We start from the raw sequence: 21,657 nt of genomic DNA, 5'->3' as shown, positions 1-21,657 counted from the left end.
CATTAAATGCAAAAAGACCATTATGAATTGTCATTATGAATTTCAGTTATCCATCTTCATTTAATGCTGGTGAATTAATGTTTTTTAAGCATTAAAACCCACAAAGTTTGGCCAAAAAACTGTACAAATTACACATATATTCTGTCTGGTTTTTATTGACCTTCATGCTTCTTCTCATCATAGACTATCAAGACTCCTGCCAGACCAGGAATCTGTCCATCACCACTGCAAACAAGAAGGGGCTCAGGGCACCTTATGTAATGACACATCATGCCTAAACCTTCTACCAGTAGCTGCTACCACAGACCTCACTACTGTCTTGCTGTCATCATTCATGTCTTTCATCACCCTCACACTCTTCTCTTTTACTTCTGACTTCCTCATGCAGGACCACAGTTCCTCTCCTCGCCGGAGGAGGGCCCGGGTAATTGAGACATTTCATTGTGGGCGGTGCCGAAGCTTTCGTAACAAGTTTCAGAATCAAAGTGTGTTGTGGTGCTGGTGCTCGTACTGCTGGTGTAAAAGGTTTTAAACGAATTACGGTACGCTGTGGGCTACATATAACGCAGGCTAAGGTCAGACTTTTCTTTGTGAACTTTTATTTATGCCTCAGCAACTCGCTAGTTTATGCTAGCTAAGAGTATGTTAGCTAGCACTCTGCTGTCATGGTTGCTAGGGGTCCTGGCTGTAGCTTGAACGAGTACAAACAGCAAGTGCTATATTTCTGTGAGTAGCTACCAAGCTTCTAATCATTTAGCAGGCTACAAGTTGGTGAAAGCTCCGCCAAGCTGTGCTCGATTTGTCAGGTGATTAGGAAAGGTAGTCGAGCGCAGATGAAATCGATATGACCGCTTATCAGCTGGAGAGTTTTGTTACAGTAGAAAACCGACTGCTGGGAAATCTAATAAGAGAAATGCCCTGTAAGCGGTCACTAACTCTCTTATGTTTGCTCAAAGCTTAAGCTTTTGAATACCGGATTAATGGTTTGTCATTATAAAATAGTGAGCAATAGAAAATAATTTTTAGCCACATTACAAAAGCGGGAAACAGAAAATGTTAATTTTAAGAAAATTTAAACAGTCCACTCTGCCAAAATAATGAAATTAACTGTTCATTTCATTTAAAATTTATTTTTTTTGAATGTATTTTCTTTGTACATTTTTGCAGATGGCTTCAGCTCTGGCAAACAGGGCAATGGGAGCCATCACGGGATCAGCAGTGGCAGATGCTGCAGGTATTAATAGTGTCACACTTGTTTTACATTGATGATCTATGAAAGTAATCATGCTTGTGTTTAATAACTGGAAAGACAGTTTTTATAGGGGACTAAAATGCCGTTCTGTGAAACACTCAATATCACCATACTACTTCCATGGCAGGGTTAGTTTAGTGGTGCACCTGATTAATTGATCATCACAAGTGTGAGCAACTCAGGCACCTCAAAATTGGATCATGCAACAAGACAATGATCCAAGGACAGCATCAAATCTCTTAAAAAAAAAAAATCGCTGGAAAAATAAAAGAATCCACGTGTTGCGATGGGCCAGTCAAAGTCCAGACCTCACCCTGATTGCAATTCGATTATGGGACCTTAAGAGAACTGTGCATAAATGAAAACAGACATCAATGAACTAAATCAATTTTGTAAAGAAGAGTGGGCCAGATTTCTTCCACAACAATGTGAGAGACTGATAAACTCTGTCGCCTGTCAAATGTGTCAAGACTATAACTTTTGAGCTGCCATAAGGTTAGCAGGTATCTTTCAGCTGAGCTGAGAGCTTCCTGGTTTGAGTTGAGTACTCAGATCTTCAGGTTGTACGAGTAGAAGTAGATTTTCAGTCCGTCCTTATTTTTAACACATCTCCTTAGGTTTTGAGTAATGTCAAGGTTCAGAGTGTAATTATCTTGTCTCTTGCAGCACAGCCTCTCCACTGGGTGTACGACCTCCAGAAGTTAAAGGGGATCCTGGCTCTGAATCCAAACCCAGAATTCCACCCTGAGTCCGCTAACCCTTTTTACAGGAGGGAGACTGGCAAGCAGAGTTGCTATGGAGACCAGGCATATGTCCTGCTGGAGTCCCTGTCTGAATGTGGAGGTAGTGCTGCTGACTTTATCCCTAAAATTAAACTAAACTTACATTTCTATAGGTCATAGTAGGTTTCAGATTACTACTATCTACAGCAAGCGAAGTTATGCAGTTGATTCAGTTTGTTTTTTCTGTTTGTCAGTAGAATTATTGATAAAGTTATGGATGGATTTGCTTTAAATTCTACCAGAAGTAGCACTTGGTCCAACATAAAGGGATTAACTAGAACTGGACACATGAAATTGCCTCATATCTGTACAAGTGAAATAAGGAAAATAGAAGAAAGTGGGCTGTCCTCAAAGAAATATTACGCATTACTCTAGATCCACATATTCTGCATGCAGGGACTCAGTTCGTGCAGTGTGTAGGGAGTTTTCACACACTGTCTAAGATGCCTGATCTCTCTGACCAGGTCTAAACATTGATGACCTGAAGCAGCGCACACTGAAAGTTTTTGGGCCAGGATCAGAGTATGACACGCCCGTCAATGATCCTTACAGAGAGAGGGGAGGTAAGAGAAATCTTGGAGATATCCCTGAGGTCCGTTACCTTTTTGACAAAATATGCAATTTGGACTTCTGCAGGGCCAAGACCTCAGCTGCCCATCGATGGGCCGTGGAGACATGCAAGTTTAAAGAGCTTCCTGAAGAATGTGGATGCAGGCAAAGAGGAGACGGGTAAAGCTTCTGAAATTATTCACAGTTTGACGTTATGAAGACAAACATCTCTAACCTAAATACGTGCTGGTTTCCTTCAGGTTGTGAGAACGACTGTCAGATTGATGGAATAGCCAAACTGGCTCCTATAGTGGCTTTTTATGCAGGACAGCCCGATATGCTGGAGAAGGTGGAACAGGCCATCCGTGTCACCCAGAACAATGATGAATGTGTGGCAGAGACTCTAGCAGCAGCGAGGTCAGGACATCTTCCAGCACACCAGTTTCACTTATTTACACATGTTGGATTAGAATTGGCTATTTAAGCGTTAATAATAAAACTTAGTTTTTAACCTGGAAACCACAATAGACTATTACGGTAGATCTGGTAATTAAAATTGGGCATAATAAGAAGTATTTGGAGCAGAGAGTATAAAAATAGGGAAGAGAACACATTTCACATTTTAATAAACTGATCAGCCACATGAAAGCTGAGTGTCTCTAAAGATCATTCCAGTTTGGCTGCATGGTTGATTACACCTTTCTCTGTAGTGAGGCAAAATCAGAACACATATTTAATACTGTTCTACAAAGATGTATAAAGAAAAACATAAAACGGAAATGCTCCACACTGACTTCTTTTCCCAGGTTTCTGGAACATTTCATCCTGAATGGTCCAGATCCAAAAGCCTTGGACGCAGTGCTCAATCAGCTGAATGACCCAAACAGAAAGCAGCCTCAAGATTTAGACAAAGCAGTCATCGGTACGTGAGGCCAGCAGCATATTTCCTTCCCTGTGTTAAAGTCATGAGACCGACTCATGTGATCAAAGAGTTTATTTTACCTTATTCTCTGAAGGTTCAGTTCCAATGCGACATAACGATTATAGGATAAAGAGATATGCAGAGAGTTATGTTTAGTATTTTAGTTAATATCTTATCTTATGTGTGACTCACTACTGCACCCTCTCTGCCTGATTTCAGGACACATCCACCAGGTGAAGGAGAATTTATCCAAAACTCCGCAAGAGCTGATCCCCTCTGTCTTCACAAATGCATGAGGTATCTTTGATAAGCTCCTTCAACCTCTGCCATCAGTGTAGCCCTTAACAGTAACGTGGTAAAAAAGCGGTATGTATAATTTGGATAGCTGTGAGACAAACCAGGAAAAATGCCTTCATGCCATTCACATCTGCCTCTGATGTTTCAGGTTTGCCCGGTGCGTTCCAAGCCGCGCTGCACGGAGTCCTGACAGCCACTCGCTATGAGACGGCTGTCAGAGACACCATGAGCTGCGGGGGATGCACCTGCAGCAGAGGATCCTTCATAGGAGCCTGTCTTGGGGCTCAGGTGGGGCTGTCTGCTAATCTAATATATTCACGTGCACATATTTTAAGTTTGATTTATGAAATGTTCTGTTCTCATTTTTCTAGGTCGGACCTGAGGGAATCCCGGAGTCCTGGAAGTCCAAGACCCTGCAATACGACTTGGTGTTGGAGCATACCAAGAAGATAACCAAACACCTGTCGGCGTAATGCCTTTTAAGAAGGCTTAGAGAGAACGGTGTGACAAACTGTCGAGCTTTAACAGAACAGCGAATGATGGTTCCTGTTTAAATGTCTGGATGGCAGGAGCCAGATGTTTTTGTTTCTGTTAAAGTAAAACAGGTTGTTCACATGTTCTGTGAGAAGATATGGTAAAGATCATCATTATTTCAAAAATGAATTACTATTTAAATTACTATTTCTGGACTATATATGTGTCATTTAAGCATTATTCATATTGACAGTGCGATTTGTGGTCCAACACAAAATATAGGAGTTTAGAGAAAAAGAGTCCATGCACCACAGTTTTTGCAAATGATGTTTTTCCAATATCCAATACTGCATTTATGTAAAGCCACAAGTTGTATGAAGAGCCCATAAACTTCAGCAAGCACATCAGAGATGTAAAGGCCATCAATAAAAAGACAAATAATACCTTCCTTTATTTATTTTACAGTGTGCTTTTATAACTCACACATCTGTCTTTCCTTTTAGTATTGAATGAAAATTTCCTTTGAAGCTGAAATAAACTGCTGTACTTAGCCTTCCAGTGCCAGTATCATAAAATTAATAAAACATTAACAGGAGCTGATTGTATGAGTGTACTGAGATTCCATGTTCCACATGGAGGTCACATTTTTCTTTTATGTAATTTAAAAAATTTCAGCAGCTCGAGCGTGGATTTCATTTACACCAGATGAATATTTTGTAATCTCTTTTAAAATCTATAACCACACCAAATTAGTTAATAAAACAGGACGCTGTGTGAAATGTAATTAAACACAGAATGCACTGATTTGAAAACTGCATAAACCCACATTTTATTCACAGAACACAGAGAACATATGAAATGTTTAAACTGAGAGGATGTGCCATTATAAGACAAATAAGGTTTTAAATTTGATGACAGCAGCATGTCTCAAAAAAGGGTAGGCATGAGGACAACAAAAGACTGGAAAAGTAGGTGGCACTGAAAAGAAACGGGTAGAGGAACATTTTGGAACTAATTAAGTTAGCTGGGAACAGGTCATTAACAGGACTGGAAATAAAAAGAGCATCTTAGAGGGGCAAAGCTTCTCAAGTAAAGGTGGGCAGAGGTTCACCACTATGTAAAAAAAAAAACTATAAATTGTGAAACAGTTTTATAATAATTTTCATCCCAATGGCTTTGAATCATCTACAACACATAATATCAAGAAACAGAGAATTGTGGGACTGCACTCTGAGCCAGTGGCACTGCATTAAAAACAGGCATGATTCTGTCATGGAAATCACTGCCATCCACAAACACAGGTGAAAATGCTATCATCTTCTTGCGGCCACAGCTCTTTTGAAATTGAGTGAGACATAGTAAAAAAACTGTTTTGTGGTCAGACTAATCGAGATTTCGAAGTTCTTTTTGGAAAAGAAAACATCAGTACTCAGTTCACAAACCTGATTTTCCAATCAGGTCTATGAGCGTGCATTAGTGCATCTGGAACTGGTAGGCTGCACATCTGGTTCCATCAACGGAACTCTGCTACCTTAGGGCGAGAAGCGGTGAGCACCGTGGACAGGCCTGAGTGAAATCAGTAAGGAAATGCGCTTACTGACCGACATCCCTGGTGTGGTGATGTCGGTGCTATATATATATATATGTATGTATGTATGTATGTATGTATGTATGTATGTATGTATGTATGTATGTATGTGTGTGTGTGTGTGGAAGTGGTGTTGTTTCAACTTTGCTGTTTGGCACTGTTATCATACATGCGTTATTCATACATGTGCGGCCACATGTGTATGTGACCCACGAAAATTAAACTGTAATTTTCTTCACACGCGCTCTCGCGGGGATTGTCTACCACAGAATTGTCCCGCTACAGCTGCCGTAGCTGTGTCTGACGAAAGCGTTTGGTACTTACTACCTGGGAGTCAAACATGGCTAGTAAGGGGGGGAAACAAAGTCGGTCGGCGTCTGGTCTTTCATGTAGAAAAGGTGCAGGAGACCAGGAGGAAGAGGAACAGCCGCTGCAGGCGGTTTTAGTCGCTGACAGCTTCAACCGGAGGTTTTTCCCAGTGACCAAAGACCAGCCGCGGGTAGGCAGTGAGCTAAGCTAACCAAAATGCTAATGGAGGCTAGCTTGTGTCCATGCTGTAAACAGTGACAGGGCATCACTCACACGGATGATGAAAGCATTTTAATCAAACAAAATTTGAACTCGTGCTTGTTGCTGTCTGTACAGTAGTTGCTAAAATGAGAGAATCACGCGAGTCTCGGGATTGTTTAGCTCCACTTAACTGTCAGATTTTCATTGATGACAGGCGCTGCTGCCGCTGGGTAACGTTGCCATGATCGACTACACCTTGGAGTTCCTCACTTCTACTGGAGTGCAGGAAACATTTGTATTCTGCTGCTGGATGGCCAGTAAAATCAAGGCGCACTTGCAGTGAGTTTCCCTGCTACTGTGTGTGTGAGCTTTTGTTTTCTGAAGCTTATTGTATTAAAACTTATGAATATTGTGTCTGACAGGAAATCAAAGTGGTGTCGACCCAGTTCTCCAAACACAGTCCACATCATTACTTCGGACCTGTACCGCTCCCTTGGGGATGTGCTACGGGATGTTGATGCAAAGTCCCTGGTGCGCTCAGACTTTATATTGGTTTACGGAGATGTGGTATCCAATATTGATATCAGCCAGGCTCTGCAGGAGCACAGGTAAAAGTCCACCGGCCAGCCTTTTTCTACATGAGAAATGGTGTTTATCTAAGTGTTTCCACAAGGCTTTGTTTTTGTGCACTTAAGGCATCGCCGAAAGATGGACAAGAACATCTCAGTGATGACCATGATCTTTAAAGAATCGTCGCCGGGTCACAGGTCTCGTTGTGAGGAAGACGACGTCATTGTGGCAGTGGACAGCAAGAGCCAGCAGATTTTACACTATCAGAAGACACAAGGGCTCAAGAAGCTACAGTTTCCAATGGTAAACAGTTGTATCTTTGGCAGTCTGTTATATCTTTGATGCATTTTGGGGTTCGATTGACTTTTTGAGTCTTTGTCGTACTTGCAGAATATTTTCCACAGTGGAAGTGAGGAATTTGAAATCAGACATGACCTCCTGGACAGCCACATCAGTATCTGCTCCCCGCAGGTTGGTTTTGGTCCACACAGGGGAAATATTTAACTGTCATTGTTGGCTGCAGTAACATTTTTGTTTTTGATGTCATTTTTTCAGGTTGCTGAGCTTTTCACTGACAATTTTGACTACCAAACTAGAGATGACTTTGTTAGAGGGCTTTTGGTCAATGAAGAGGTACTATGGAAGCATTATTATGCTGAAATTTGAATAATGCCACAAAAAATATTTAGAGCATTTCTGACCCTTGTTCATTTTCTTTGTTTAGATTCTGGGCAACCAGATCCATGTGCATGTCACACAGGACGGATATGGTGTCCGAGTGTCGAACCTTCTAATGTATGACTCAGTGTCGTCTGACCTTGTGCGGCGGTGGGTCTATCCCCTGACCCCCGAGGCCAACTTCACAGACCAGGAGGGACATAGCTGCACATACTCTCGCCACAATGTCTACAGGGCGTCTGGTGTCAGCCTGGGCCATGGCAGCCAGATGGAGGAGAACGTTCTTATCGGCTGTGATACCAGCATCGGTGCCAACTGTTACATCTCGAACAGTGTCATCGGTGACAGTTGCATCATAGGTGAGCTCTCTGGCCAGCACCACTCAAACTCAGTGCTTCAATTTTTAAGTTATAGAAGTGTAGTTAACATTTTTCTTTTTTTATTGGTTCACTGCAATAGGTGACAATGTAGTCCTGGATCATGCCTACATCTGGAATCATGTTCACATTGCCAGTAATGTGGAGATCATCCAGTCTGTCATCTGCAACAAGGCTGAGGTCAAAGAGGGCGTGACTCTTAAGAAACAGTGTGTTCTAGCATATGATGTAAGCTCCACATCAGCTTTTATATCCGATTGCAAAGCAAACTCTGTCTGGTGGCAAATTGATGTTGCATTTTAAAGGGGTTTAAGGATATTGCATTTTGACTGGCAAATTTTCCATTTTTCTTGACATTTCTTTGCTCCTTTTTAGAGAAATCATAAGCAGATTTGACAAAAACTGTGAAAGGATCTAAAATGGCTTGTTATTGCAGAAATATAACTGCAGCAAATATCTGGTTCTTAACTGGATTTAGTGTAGTAGCTGTGACCCTCTGGAGTCTAGTAGAGATGCCACAAATCTGGGCAAAAAATAATCTGATATATATCCACTGCAATGCCACACTGTCAGATATTGAGCAATACTGATAGAAGGATTTTGGTTTTAGCATCTGTGCAAAGTTCAGCCAATCAGTTGGTTGCCTGTGTCCTTCATATTTAGTCTTCTGTGTTCTTTTTTTATGTCCAAAAGTAGCTTTGATTTACGCTAAAAGAGAATGATTTTACTAGTCTTAATCAAACTGGAAACAGGGTTTCAGATTTGGCTTACAGTCTGCTGGCTGTTGCTCCTTTGCACCTTCCTGCTGCAAAAGTAATTACCCACAGTAGTAGTACAAATATATAGCTATTTGTACACGCGCTTAGTTCAATGCATGAAATCAGGGACGTGCATTCAGTGATCGTCTTGTAAAACGTCATCAGATATAAAGTCAGATTTGCAGTATCTGCGTATTTGAATGTTTCTACGAACTGTTTTACAGGTGGTAATTGGACCAAACATCTCTCTACCAGAAGGCACCGTGGTGTCTATGCACCATCCAGAGGAGGAAGAGGAGGATGACGATGAATTCCTCAGTGATGACGCTGACGTTGGCCAAAGATCGGACAAAACCAAACAGAAAGGTGTGTATTAAGTCTGTATTAGATCAGTTTATATGTTATCAAGCTGCTTGATGTGAATGTTCTCCTGTCTTCCAGTTTTCAATCCTGCAGAAGTTGGAGCAGAAGGAAAAGGCTACATCTGGAAGGCCAGCAGTCTGGATGACACAGAGGAAGAGGAGCTGTCGCAGTGTCTCTGGGGTAGAGCAGCAGTTCATCGTCATGGAACTGGCATTTCCCATGATGCTTCAGCTGAAGTCCCAGCATGCTTGTTTTTGTGTGTTCCCAGGCTTGGTGTTGAATCCAGACCCTGAGAGTGACACTGAAGACAGCGACACTGATGACCCCGATGACCCGGTGATTCCTTCCCCTGAGATGGACGATGTCAAAGGTGAGAGGGCATGTCTCATTTAGCTAGCCTGCATGTGGAACTCTCATACTGCCCCCTCCTGGCCCGAAAATGACAACACAAACTGCAAAACGAATAATAATACTAATACATGTTTTTTTTCTCTTATGTAGTCTTCCACATGGAGGTGCTCGGGACCCTGCAGAGAGGTTTGGAGGAGAACATCAGCTGTGACAACCTCGTACTTGAGATCAACTCTCTAAAGTAAGGGGGAACTGACTCACACCTGTGGTGCTCGTCTTTGCAGTGATTGTTGCTTAGTTTGACATTTCCCAATCCCCCTCCAACCTCCCCTTTCCAGGTATGCCTACAATATCAGTCTGAAAGAGGTGATGCAGATTTTAACCCGAGTGGTACTGGAGTACCCTTTCCAGCAGCAGGGCACACATCTCACCCCTTCACAATACGTTACTCTGCTTCTGCCGGTGAATAAGATACAAGTCTATTACTTTTAATATGACAAAACAGAAGCTCAGAAAAAACCCAAAAAACTTAATTATTTTCCATTTCTTTTTTTCTTTTTCTTTGTGCTGCTGTCAGCTATTGAAGAAATGGGCGCCAGTGTTTAAGAATTATGTGAAGAGAGCACAGGACCATCTAGACTGCCTGTCTGCCTTTGAGGAACACTTCCTGGAGCAGGAGAGCCACTGGGCTGCTATGGTCAAGGTCAGGAGCAATGAGCACTTATACGTGCAAAACTGCATTGTTAAAATCAATGGTTTGAATTGTTTGCTGTGTCTTTATCCAGCCTGTTAGGATGAGGATGAATATGCTGCTTTGTTTGTAACTCAGGTCCTCATGAATATGTATGAGCTGGAAATCTTGGAGGAGGAAATGATACTGCGCTGGTTCTCTCAGGGAGCCACCAGTGACAAAAGCAGACAGCTCCGCAAAAACCAAGGGGTAAGTACAGTGTGAACTACAGGAGACAGCACAGAGCAGCAACAAAGTTTAAGCTCAGTATTCACGTTATGAACAAGTTTAGTGTAAATGTATGTATATGTAAAGAAAGGAATTACAGTACTGTGCAAATGTACAGTCGAGCTACCCCCCATTTTTTTTATATTTTGTTTCCAAGAGGCCCAGACATTCCTGTAATATTTTAATTCTCCAGGCTGTCTGAAACTCTTTCAGTTTTTCTTTGGACATTGGCTTCTTTTTCACTCACTTTTAGTCCAGTCCTTGTAACTGATCTTTTTCAGAGGAATTCGTTTTGTCTGTTAAGCCACTTAACACCAACCTATGACCTGTGAAGGCATCTAACTATAAACCAGTGCTGTTTACACATAGCAGACCAAAGAACCAATTTTAAATTTATATATATATATCCTGCAAAGATGCGACTGAGAGAACCTTTAGTCGATCCATCTACTGTTCATGAAGCCTCATAAGAAACTGTCAGTAGGAAAGTGGCTGTCAAGAAGCCACTCTTAAGGAAGTGAAACAGGGAGACAAGTCTGAGGTTTGCCAAATTACACAAGAAGTGCTCTGAAAATTATTGGTGACAGATCTTACAGACTGATGAATGCAAATTTGAAACTTTCTGGTTCACGTTGTTGACAGTATGTATGGAGGTACAACAGTGTCTGCAGCCATCTGTATTACAGTGTGGAGGCTCATTCATGGTTTGGAGATGCATTGCTCCCAGTGGTGTTGGGGATCTTGTCAAAATACTCTCAGATTTGATTCCTAATACAGTAGCATCTGATTGGCAACAACTTCATCTTTCACCATGATAATGATCCCAAATACACGACCAAAGCAGTAAAAACACACCTGCGACAATTGTGTATGCACACCTGGATACAAAAACATGTAGTGAAACACTATCATTATGATGGGCTGGCCTTCCCAGAGCCCAGATCTAACATTATTGAAGCCGTGTGGGATCATCTGGATAGAAAACAGAACAAAGGGTGCTGTACGTATGTTTGAGAAACGGCCTATAAACTCCTATATATATTCTTTCCTCATTTACTCACATTTGAGCCTGAGTATAGCTTTACATTCACGGCCTCTGCAGCAGTTTCATGGTTTCTAACAACAATTTATCTATTTATCTCAAACAGCTGCAGAAGTTCATCCAGTGGTTGGAAGAGGCTGAGGAGTCTTCGGAGGATGGAGAGTAATGACGAGCAGTTTAAGTTATGACAAGGTGAACTCTTACGCTTCTGCATCTAGTTACCATCTGGACGTGCTCTGCGTAGCTGAAGTGGACATATTTTAATCACATTATGCCACGCCGTGTAAAGGCTGGTGTGAATGTCAATATCCAAATAAAGGACCTGTGGTCTGCTTGGAATAAAAGTTTTAACAGACAACTGTGTCATTTTTTTTATTTAATGAAACTGATTGTTCACTTTAAACAGAAGGAAAGTATCCAAGAGGCAGGAGACTGTAGTATAATAAGATTTCAAGCCTTCCCGTCTCATCTGTCAACATTTGACGAAAATGAAACATTTCATTAATTCTCTGGGCAGATTCAGAGAACGCTTCTCTTTATGCGAACATGCTTCCTTCCATCTTGGCTGCTCTGTGCAAGGATGTAGAAGATACATGGAAGGATACACTTCCATGTATCTCTTTACTTTTGACCATAAGCTGTATTAAAGATACTTGAAGCCTCTTTATGGTGGAGGTGGAATGAGTTCATGGTCAGGAGTGGACAGTTTGCATAAGGAATGCACCAACAGTAAAAGTAAAGCATAAACTGCAATCATTACAAATCATAAATAACAGCTTGAATGTACAGTGTGTGTGTGTGTTAACCCAAGAGTAAAATTACACTTACTTTAATCTCAATTAATTAGAAAAATACAATTTTAGAACAAAAATAAAACGTCAGTTTTGATTAAGATAATGTTACATGAAACGTCACAAAAAGCAAAAAATTCACAGTAGCGCACAGGTTTCAGCCTGCCTGTAACAAACCAAACCAGTCTTTAACTCCTCTTTAAGCATGTTTACACGCTTCTGAACTGAATCTTTATCTAATTAACTTAGAGAACACTTATTACAATTTTCATTTAGCAGATCTGTGAAGTATTCAGCTCAGTACGGTGGCTGGGAGGGACAAAATACTTCAAAATATGAAACCAATGCATTTTAAAATGCAGAAATATTATGAATTTGGCTTCTTTTTGTTTTACTGATGTTACATTTACAGTTTTGTTTATGTGTATTAAGAAAAGTTTAATTCGCACCAGTGTGTCTAATTTTTCACCCCCATGGTCATGATTGGAAATCCCTAAGCTTGCCTTGGAACATGACAGGAAACTGCCCGTGAGCGTTGTAACTACTCAAAATATGCAAGAGAATTATGTCAGCACTGAGAGTTTGTTAAAGAATCTATGAAAGAACACCAAAGGCATTGAAAAGGCTGTGACACAACTTTAGCAACCAGTAAAACCTGCACCAAACCCTTCGTCTTCTGCCCTAATTTGATCGTTCGTCTCGCTTATCCATCAAGCTACGAATGACACAGGCCAGAACTACAGTTCCAGTTATCCCAGTAAAGGCAGACAGCGCCTTCCACATGGCGGCTGACGACCTGTGGCTGTCCAAAAAGCTATTGTGGTCAGTGGGCACCAGGATGTATTTGCGGCCACCCTTTGGGGCCTGTAGCCTCATCACCTGGCCTCGCTCCAGCACCACCTCGCCGAACCCCGTCATGGTGGTCCCCACGCGCAGCATTTCCTCCGTCTCCTCCTTCGACACTGGTTTCTCCCCACCCACGGTTTGCAGCAATGAGTTCACAAGGTCCTCCTCAGCATTTCTGATTTTGTAATAAACCCTTTCCAGAAAGCAGCCGGAGGCCTCTAAAGGGTTGTGCACCCTCACACTTGCATCAGAGATGTAGGCGTCTGGGCTGATCAGACTGAAGGGCACAGAGTTGCTGCTCTCTTTTTTGCACCCTATCCGGGTGTTCCTGTAAGAGAATGCGTTCTCAGTAGAGCAGAAGATTAATAAAAAGACATTTGTGGTGTATTATTTAGTGGTATTCACCATTTCGCAGCACTGGAGTCCCAGTATTTCCAATGCTCCACTGTAACAATCTTCTGAATCACACCGTAGCATCGTGGGATGAACTGGCTGGTCAGAGGCTCCCCGTCTGCCTGGACCTGACCTTAAACCAGACATGTAGGAAATCATTAGTCTTCTTAAAACTCTCTCTCCAGGACTGAGCTCATTCAGTGTGTTGACATATTTCTACCTTCAACAGCAACATACTGGAGCCGCCTGTGGGGAGTGGCATTCAGCACCCTGACCAAATCTTCATCTGGTCTGAAAACAGGGATTTCCTAAAAATGGAGAAGATTGACTTGAATGATAAAGGTCAGACTGTATGTAAGGTTTACAGCAGACATGTCACTTGCCTTTAGCGCTTTCAACTCTCTCTTCTTCTCTTTGTACAGGTGATAAAACAGGCCGGAGAAGGCAAAGCTGGACCCGATACCAATCAGAACCAGAGGGTTCACGGGAAGGTCGCTCATATCTGTAGCTGTGAGGAGAAATCACACACAGCTGAGTGGAAAGGAAACAGCTTCCAGTGAACCAGTGACGAGCAGTGTCACTGTTGCACCTGGCAACCCCGACCTTAAAGAAACGGGTCCAGGAAGTTATTTCGAGGTTGTAAAGTTCGTCAACACAGAAAAAATAAACAGCACTAAACAGTCAAAACCTCTGAAAATGTTCGGTGACTTTGGTTTTAAAGCCCCACTGCGAGATATCATTTTATCAGCATCTTTACTTCTACAGGATTACTCCATAGAGTTCAGTGCTGGTTGACTGTCGTGTCTCTCTTTTATGACATCGCTGCCTTCGCAGTGTGCCTATAAACATCTTGTAATGCTGCACTATCATTACATAAAATTGCGGAGAAGTAACACAAAGCTTACCTGTTAAAACTACCAAGTAAAAGAGCCACACTCGCCTATTGAAGGAACAGAAAACAAAAGCTGTCAGTTACTTGGTCAACACTTCCGTTTTTACCGGGTTACGTCACGTTTAATTAACCAATAGAATGTGAGCGGATTTTTTTTGCAATCATGCCGTTTGACCGCTTCGTGGCAGCACGGCATATGTGGTTAGTTTATTAGGCTAAAAAAACCAAAAACAAAAACCTGAAATATAGAAAATCAAAGGATTGGTATGCCTGGTATAAACTTACCAATCAGGTAAATTTCATTTGACCAGATTCCATTAAATTTAACGTTTTTCAAACCTTCGTGGAAAATGTACATGTAATCATATTAGTTAAACTCAGCATTATTCTTCCTGGGGTCCAAAGAACCTTGCAGTGTTAAAGCTGTACACAGATACATGTATCAGCTTCACCTCTGACTGAAAGGTTTATTATATAGTTTTTATTTACTTATTACTTATGTACTTTCTGAGAATTTGTACTGTTGCTTGTATGATTTATATTTTGTTCTACATCGTTATTGTTGAGAGCTTTGAAAAAAAGAAAATCAGATGCACCTATCAAAGCTCTCCTGTGTCATTAAAACTACATTTTGCTATTCACAGTTGTACAAGTGCTCATTAACATCAGCCAAACACATAGCAGCAACCCAATGGATTTAGGTGTGCAGACATGGTTAAGATCACCTGCTGAAGTTGATACCAAGCATCAGAGTGAGCAGGAGAGGTGTTTTAAGTACTGGAAAAAGACCCTCAGTGGAGAATGGCCAGACTGCTTTGAGTTGACAAGGAAATAGTAACTCAAATAACCACTTGTAACCAACCAAGGAACAGAGGTGGGAAGTAACGAATTACAAATATTTACTGATCTTAAGTGCAGTTTTCAGGTATCTGTACTTGAGTAGTGTTTTTTCTGATTACTTGTTTCAAGTGTAATTTCAAATGTTACAATTCTATGTGCAACATAGAAATCAACAAACATCAGAAAACACATAAACTGTGTGGTTTGTCTCAGTGTGTTGCTAGCTGAAGGTCTAGCTGCTGTATTTCACAGGGAGAGAAAAGACAGAGAACTAACTTCAGTCAGAGATGGAGAAAGATAAGAAAGGCGGCAGGAGAGGAAGAGGAGGTTAGATTTAAAGATAAGGACTGATCAGTGGTGTTTGATTAACTAGAAAATTTAAGCTAAGCTTACATAAGTAAGGCACTAAGTAAGCTCTCATGTTTATAAATCAAGATTGGGTCTGTTTTTTATGTTGTGAAATCTGCTGCAAAACAAACTGAGGTAGACTGATGTATTATCTAAAGGCTGCATGAAAATCCTCAGGAGGTTAGTGCAGTATAAACAGGTTAGTTTGCTGTACTGTGATGCTTAAAGTAAAGAACAGAGTTAGGTTACATGAACAGTAGCAGAGATTCATATAGATTTTAGCTGATGATGCTTAGATCCATTGACTGAATTCCGTCTTCATACCAACTTTATATGTTCTAGAAAAAACCCAACATAAACGGTGTACTGTCAGAGGATGGAAATCAGCCAGGACAACACATGAAGCATCTGCTCACATCTGGCTGAATTAAGTTGTGTACATGCACAGAGAGCGGTAGGTCAGCTCATCACAGCCTGTAAACTAAGAAAATCTACTCGAGCTCTCAGTAGAAATTATTGTGACATATGATTCTTTTCCCACACTGAGCCATTACAACCGATTTTAAAGTTCCCCACCTGATAAAGCCCCTCTTTAACCCCTGACTGTACACACTTTCATGTTTATAGAGTCACCCTCTCCTCTAAAATGATCCATTCATCTTCTTCCACGTTATCCGAGACCGGGTTGCGGGGGCAGCAGCCCAAGCAGAGAAGCCCAGACCTCCCTCTCCTCAGCCACCTCCTCCAGCTTATCCGGGGGAACACCAAGGCGTTCTCAGGCCAGCCGAGAAATATAATCTCTCCAGCGTGTCCTGGGTCTGCCCCGGGACCTCCTCCTGGTGGGACATGTCCGGAACACCTCACCCAGGAGGCATCCTTGTCAGATGCCCGGACCACCTCAGCTGGCTCCTTTCGATGTGGAGCAGCAACTGCTCTACTCTGAGCCCCTCCCGGATGGCCGAACCTCTCACCCTATCTCTAAGGGAGACACCAGCCACCCTTCGGAGGAAGCTCATTTCTAAAATGATGCCAGTACTTTTTTATTTTTACTTGACTAAAGAATATGGATCAATATTTCAAATTTTACTGGAGTATTTTTTAACAGTAGTATTTGCACTTCAACTTAAGTACAGAATGTCTGTACTTTTACCAAGTATGAGGTATGAAGAAAAGCATCTCTGAACCCACTTGTTGAACCATGAAGCCGATGAGGTACAGCAGCAGAAGACCACATCAGGCACCACTCAGGAAACGGAGGCTGCAGTTCACATGGGATTGGAAAAATGTTGCCTGATGACATTTGGATGGTAGGGTCAGAATTTGGAGTAAACGACATGAAAAGGCAGATCCATCCTGCTTTGAATCAGTGGTTTAGGCTGCTGGTCGTGGTGCAATGGTGTGAGAGATATTTTCTTGGCACACTTTGGGCCCCTAATTACCAAGAGAGCACACAGCCTACCTATTGTTGCTGGTCATGTTCATCTCTTTTTTACCACAGTGTACCCATGTTCTGATAGGTAGGATAAATAGGATAACACACCATATCACATGATCTCAAGCTGGTTTCTTGAACATGACAGCGGCACCACAGTCACCAGATCTCAATCCAATCGAGCATCTTTGGGATGTGGTGGAACAGGCGATACAGATTATACACAGCTGATAAATCTGCAGAAATTGTGTGATTGATTCTGTCATGTAAATATGGACCAGATGTGTAATCAAGGAAAAGGAGAAAGAAAGTTTAGAAAAAATCAAAGGGCGGTGGTAGGCAATGAGTCAAGAGTAGCAAATAACATCATTTATTTACAATAAGACAATCCCAGGGGATTTTCAAAGCTAAAAACTAAACCCAGACTACAAGTCCCACTTATATATCACATGCTAAGGTGCAGGTGCAGCAGTCTTGAAATAGATGCCCTAGCACCAGCCATCACAGAAATATTTTTTTTCATCGGTTATAGCTTGCTGGGAAAGGCCTTACTGGGTCCAACTCCCTTGCCATGCAGAATACACACACAGAATAAAACATTAAAACTACGCCTCCAACAAATGAGAAGAAGAAGAATCCTTCTATTGTCATTATGTTTCTATGTTCAAAGCTTCTTGTTCAATCTTTTTTTCTATTAAGAATTAAGGCAGTTTTGAAGGCAAAAGGCGGTTCAATCTAGTGCTAGTAAGGTGTACCTAATAAAGTGTCCAATTAGTACTGATAATAATTCTACTATATAGTGACATTAACTCAAATCTGTTGATGGGTAATGAAATGCCCATAATTAGTCATGTAAAGTCAGGTTTATTTATATGACCAAATACTGATGGACATAGAGTCTGTCAGTGGGTTTTACAGACTTGCAGCAGGACTAGGAGAAGTCAAGATTATAAACAGACAAGAAATAAGACAATTTTGACTTTGTGGATGACAGCTTGGGCTTACTCGTTTTGGGTTCAAATCAAACATAAAGACAAAAATCCTCTTTAACTGCAAATTCAAAATTTACAACTTGTTCCCGTGCATCCCACTACTTTTACTGGATTTTTATCAGTTACATTTCCTGTAAAAACCCTGCTGTGTTTTTTTCATGCCTTGTTCTCTGAGAAGACAGCTTGTCCTTCACACAACTTCAAATGTTTACTACTGCTTGTTGTGGTGGTGTTATACTGATTAATGCTGCCAATTTCAATGATGCAGTCATGCCTGGTGATTTGCAGACATGAGCCATGATGGATTTGGGAGGCTGAAACACTGTACCTCTTCTCATTACTGGTTGCATATACATAAACGTGGTAGAAAAATGAATAAAGTTTGTGTTTGGTCACTACGTCTGTGTGAGTTCTCAGTCATCCAGAGCATGCTTATATAAGCAGGTTGGAAAGAAAAGCAACCTGACTTTTTTAAGTTTCTTGGAGACGTTTGACCTCTCATCTCAGAAGCTTCTTCAGTTCTAGGACGAAAGTCCCAGATTTGAACCCTGGTGGAATTTGTTCCTTAATAGGGTCGTTGCCCCACTGTTGAACACGTGCCTCATCACATGAGCCAAGGTGTGAAAGAGGGTGTGGGTCATTATCAGCAGAGGTTTGGGGTGAAACCATTGTGAGACCTTGCCTCACCCTACCATGTGATCCATTGAGATCAACTGATGTAAGATATGAGTGGGCATTAAGGCGCCTGGGAAGGGATCTCAAACCTGGATTGTAAGTGGCAGAGAGTTGGTGTTGTAAACCACTCCGTCTCTTCAAAGATGGTCGTTCACAGAGAACATAGATGGCTTCTTTCTGTGTTTGTGTTGGTTAATCTGGTAGAAACAGCAGGCCCAAGCTGATCCAACCACTGTTCAGCATGGTTAAGGTCATTAACATCCTCCCCACTCCCAAATTCTGGAAGTAGTCTCTGATAAACCCCAGTCTGTGGGGGCGAGCATTTTCATCTTCAAGGATAGAGTTCAGACACAGACTGTGGAGATGTGGGATTACCGCTAGTTGCAGAATCTCGTTTTCGATAATCCTCTGGATTTAGATTGCCTCCAATGATGACAAGCCTTTTTTGTGACAAGTCTGCGCTCTATCAGTGTATCCATCAGAAAACCATTCTCCACGTCTTCTCCACACTTTCACCCTACTGTTCTAACACCATAGGCAGAATCTGGCCCATCAGGTTCCAGTGCTCATGTTGTTGACACCTGATGGGCCTATGAGACCGGAGATTGTCTGGATAGAGAGCCATATCATCCTGCAAACCTTGACTGCAAATCTATAGACAACTGCCTAAAATTCCCAAGGGCTGACAGGGTGAGTAAACTTCTTGTGGTGACTTTTTCTTGAGATGCCCACTTTGCAGCCTGTTTCTGTCACCCCCTGTTGGCCTTCAGTTTGAAGATGGCTCTAGGCCAGGTCTCCAATTTCGGTCCTCGAGAGCTACTGTCTGGCAGCTTTCAGATGCATCCTTGTTCCAACAAACCTGAATGAAATGAATGGCTTCTTACCAGGCCTTTACCAAACTTGATGGCACACTGAAGAGATAATTCAGCCATTTGATTCAGCTGTGTTCGAGTTGGGCTGTAGCTAAAAGCTGCAGCGCAGTAGCTCTCAAGGACTGGAGTTCGAGACCCCTGCTCTAGGCTCTATCCTGTGCCACAGGGTACTATCCAGATCAGTTAAATGTGGCACCCACTGACCACTATAGCAGGGCACAAACCATATATTCAACTCTGCTGCTCAACTCAAATGCATTTTCCTTACAAATCTGCAACCATTTAAGAGGAAATAACTCTTGTTCTCTCTTGGTCATGTTCTTTTCTAACCTGTCAATGATCTCAGATTTATCTTGTGTTTCCTGGAGAGGGCCAGGTCACCTGTCTGCAGCAGATAAGCCTCTGACTGTGCTTCATTCACACTCCAATCCACTAATGAATTATCAGCCAAAGAGCTAGCTTCCTTTTTCTCCACTTTTGCATAATGCTAATTACAACACTACATGCTCTTTTGGTAAACAACATTTGTCTCTGAATACACACCTGTTTTAAATGCACACTCATACTTTCTCATGCCATTTGTTTCTTATGTTCCTGCATTGTGTCCAGACTATTTTTCGGTTAATGAAAAGAGAACTGAAAATGTGTCTCCTCGAGACAGAAGTATTTTCTCTGCATTCAGTTTCACACACATAGAGAGAGGGAGAGAGCAGTGCAGAAAAAGCTAGAGGAAAGAGAGCAAGGAGAGGCGAGAGATGACATACAGCGGAAGAATTTCTTCATTTAAAGCTTCTTTTGTGTCTTTATTTGTGTACTTAATACTCATCCTGATTTAGGTGTTGCTTCCTCTTCAGTATGTCTGTCCTTGACTGCCCACTGAAAGCAGAAAAATGGCATTCATCTCGCAGAAGTGACGTCAATTTTCACATTGTTGGAACACCAATCAAACAGATGTAGTGGCACCGCCGCACCGCTCTCATGGCAGCAGTGGGCACAGATAACTGATTAAGTTACAAAACTGGATGAAAACTGTGAACCTGAACTGCTTTGGCTCTGTGGGAATGAAGACGTTTAAAAAAAGGAATGGTGCAGTCCGGTCAAAATAAAAAGTCAGCCATAATCTCGTCTTTGGCTAATGATTAGTTGCAGTTCTTATTTAAAGAGCAGAAAGTGTTCCAGAATTCTGCTAGCTTACTTTCATATCACTAAATCCTCTAATATTTGTTTTAAAGTTGCACACACCCTTTGGCTTTTCCTTTCACTGGAAAGTGAGAACTGGTAGAAGACACACTGTTTCATGGCAGCCGGTGTGGTTGTTTATTTCCTGCTGTTACTATTTATAATATTTCCGCTTAAAATAACCAGAAATTATGTGATATCAGTTTTGTAGTGATAAAAAATTCCCAATCATGCAAGAGCTCTGCAAAGCTGTTGTATGTCTTGGTGATGCTTTCATTTGCATGCTGATGTCAGTGTTGCTCACAATGCCCTTGTTAGGCCTTCAGCTGGATTTTTGATGGATGTAGCTTTGGAACCTTCAGAATTCATTAGTCAAAACAAGATTTTTACAGACTTACCAATGCTCTGATTTATTGTTCAATTTATTATTTTCACACACAGATCGGTTCTGGCACACAGTTGTTCTCCAGCCAAACAGCATTACAATAAATGAGCACTTGTCTGATTACCTGAAACAGCCTCCTGGTGCCGCCCTCCCAAAACTCTCTCTGTCTTTGAATATAAGGCTGTAGTAAAGTAAAGGGGAACAGAACATGGAAAGATGGCTTCCTTAATTGTAAATAAAGCTACTGTATAAGACATTAAATAGAAAATGTGAACAAAAGCTTTGTGTTAATTATCTACAATTGAGATTGTGTGTCCCAAAGTGCCCTCGCCCACATGACTTTGTCATGACTTTTCCCACCTGTGCCATCCTGTTTAACAAATCCCACATCAAATCATCAAATCATACATCAGAGGAAGATTCCCAGAATAGTGTTCTCCGTCTTCTGGGGCCATGCATATCTTTATGCAATTTAGTGCAAATCCATTTGGTATGTAGTTGCAGTCATGGTAAAAAGAGAATGAATCCTCCATGATTTCAG

At 41.6% G+C, this 21,657-nt stretch overlaps 3 protein-coding genes across 6 annotated transcripts in view; 2 read left to right on the top strand and 1 right to left on the bottom strand.

The window, feature by feature from the left end:
* Positions 1-4,834, top strand: part of LOC102313285 (crystallin J1A) — a 9,239-nt gene extending 4,405 nt beyond the window's left edge. The window contains exons 2-11 of one of the 4 annotated variants that reach the window (XM_042225474.1): positions 526-575; positions 1,168-1,234; positions 1,919-2,095; positions 2,499-2,597; positions 2,671-2,763; positions 2,844-3,000; positions 3,390-3,505; positions 3,725-3,802; positions 3,951-4,090; positions 4,174-4,834. In XM_042225474.1, the coding sequence (XP_042081408.1) occupies positions 1,168-1,234; positions 1,919-2,095; positions 2,499-2,597; positions 2,671-2,763; positions 2,844-3,000; positions 3,390-3,505; positions 3,725-3,802; positions 3,951-4,090; positions 4,174-4,275 (1,029 nt within the window). In that variant the 5' untranslated portion in view covers positions 526-575 and the 3' untranslated portion in view covers positions 4,276-4,834. Of the gene's footprint in view, positions 1-418; positions 576-614; positions 727-1,167; positions 1,235-1,918; positions 2,096-2,498; positions 2,598-2,670; positions 2,764-2,843; positions 3,001-3,389; positions 3,506-3,724; positions 3,803-3,950; positions 4,091-4,173 lie in introns of those variants that run through there. The other 3 variants (XM_014337231.2, XM_014337232.2, XM_014337234.2) reach the window with 3 other exon arrangements.
* Positions 4,835-6,139: 1,305 nt separating this feature from the next.
* On the top strand, positions 6,140-11,716 carry eif2b5 (eukaryotic translation initiation factor 2B, subunit 5 epsilon). The gene is made up of 16 exons (XM_005933672.3): positions 6,140-6,363; positions 6,589-6,713; positions 6,797-6,982; positions 7,070-7,247; positions 7,335-7,415; positions 7,500-7,577; positions 7,669-7,981; positions 8,082-8,227; positions 8,982-9,123; positions 9,199-9,300; positions 9,389-9,490; positions 9,622-9,712; positions 9,810-9,933; positions 10,049-10,174; positions 10,301-10,411; positions 11,578-11,716. The coding sequence occupies exons 1-16, from the start codon at positions 6,205-6,207 to the stop codon at positions 11,635-11,637; spliced, it is 2,124 nt and encodes a 707-aa protein (XP_005933734.1). The 5' UTR covers positions 6,140-6,204; the 3' UTR covers positions 11,638-11,716.
* An 853-nt stretch (positions 11,717-12,569) lies between these two features.
* Positions 12,570-14,521, bottom strand: LOC102313580 (mitochondrial ubiquitin ligase activator of nfkb 1-A). The gene is made up of 5 exons (XM_005933671.3): positions 14,407-14,521; positions 13,885-14,009; positions 13,722-13,809; positions 13,514-13,634; positions 12,570-13,436 (listed from the first exon to the last, which is right to left on the bottom strand). The coding sequence occupies exons 2-5, from the start codon at positions 13,999-14,001 to the stop codon at positions 12,944-12,946; spliced, it is 819 nt and encodes a 272-aa protein (XP_005933733.1). The 5' UTR covers positions 14,002-14,009; positions 14,407-14,521; the 3' UTR covers positions 12,570-12,943.
* Positions 14,522-21,657: the final 7,136 nt, after the last annotated feature.

This window comes from Haplochromis burtoni, unplaced genomic scaffold, assembly GCF_018398535.1.
Source record: "Haplochromis burtoni strain Fernald_Lab_line unplaced genomic scaffold, NCSU_Asbu1 Contig_172, whole genome shotgun sequence".
In the NCBI taxonomy this organism is placed as follows: Eukaryota; Metazoa; Chordata; class Actinopteri; order Cichliformes; family Cichlidae; genus Haplochromis; species Haplochromis burtoni.
Note: the sequence above shows the minus strand (reverse complement) of the source record. Positions and strands in the feature narration are given on the sequence as shown.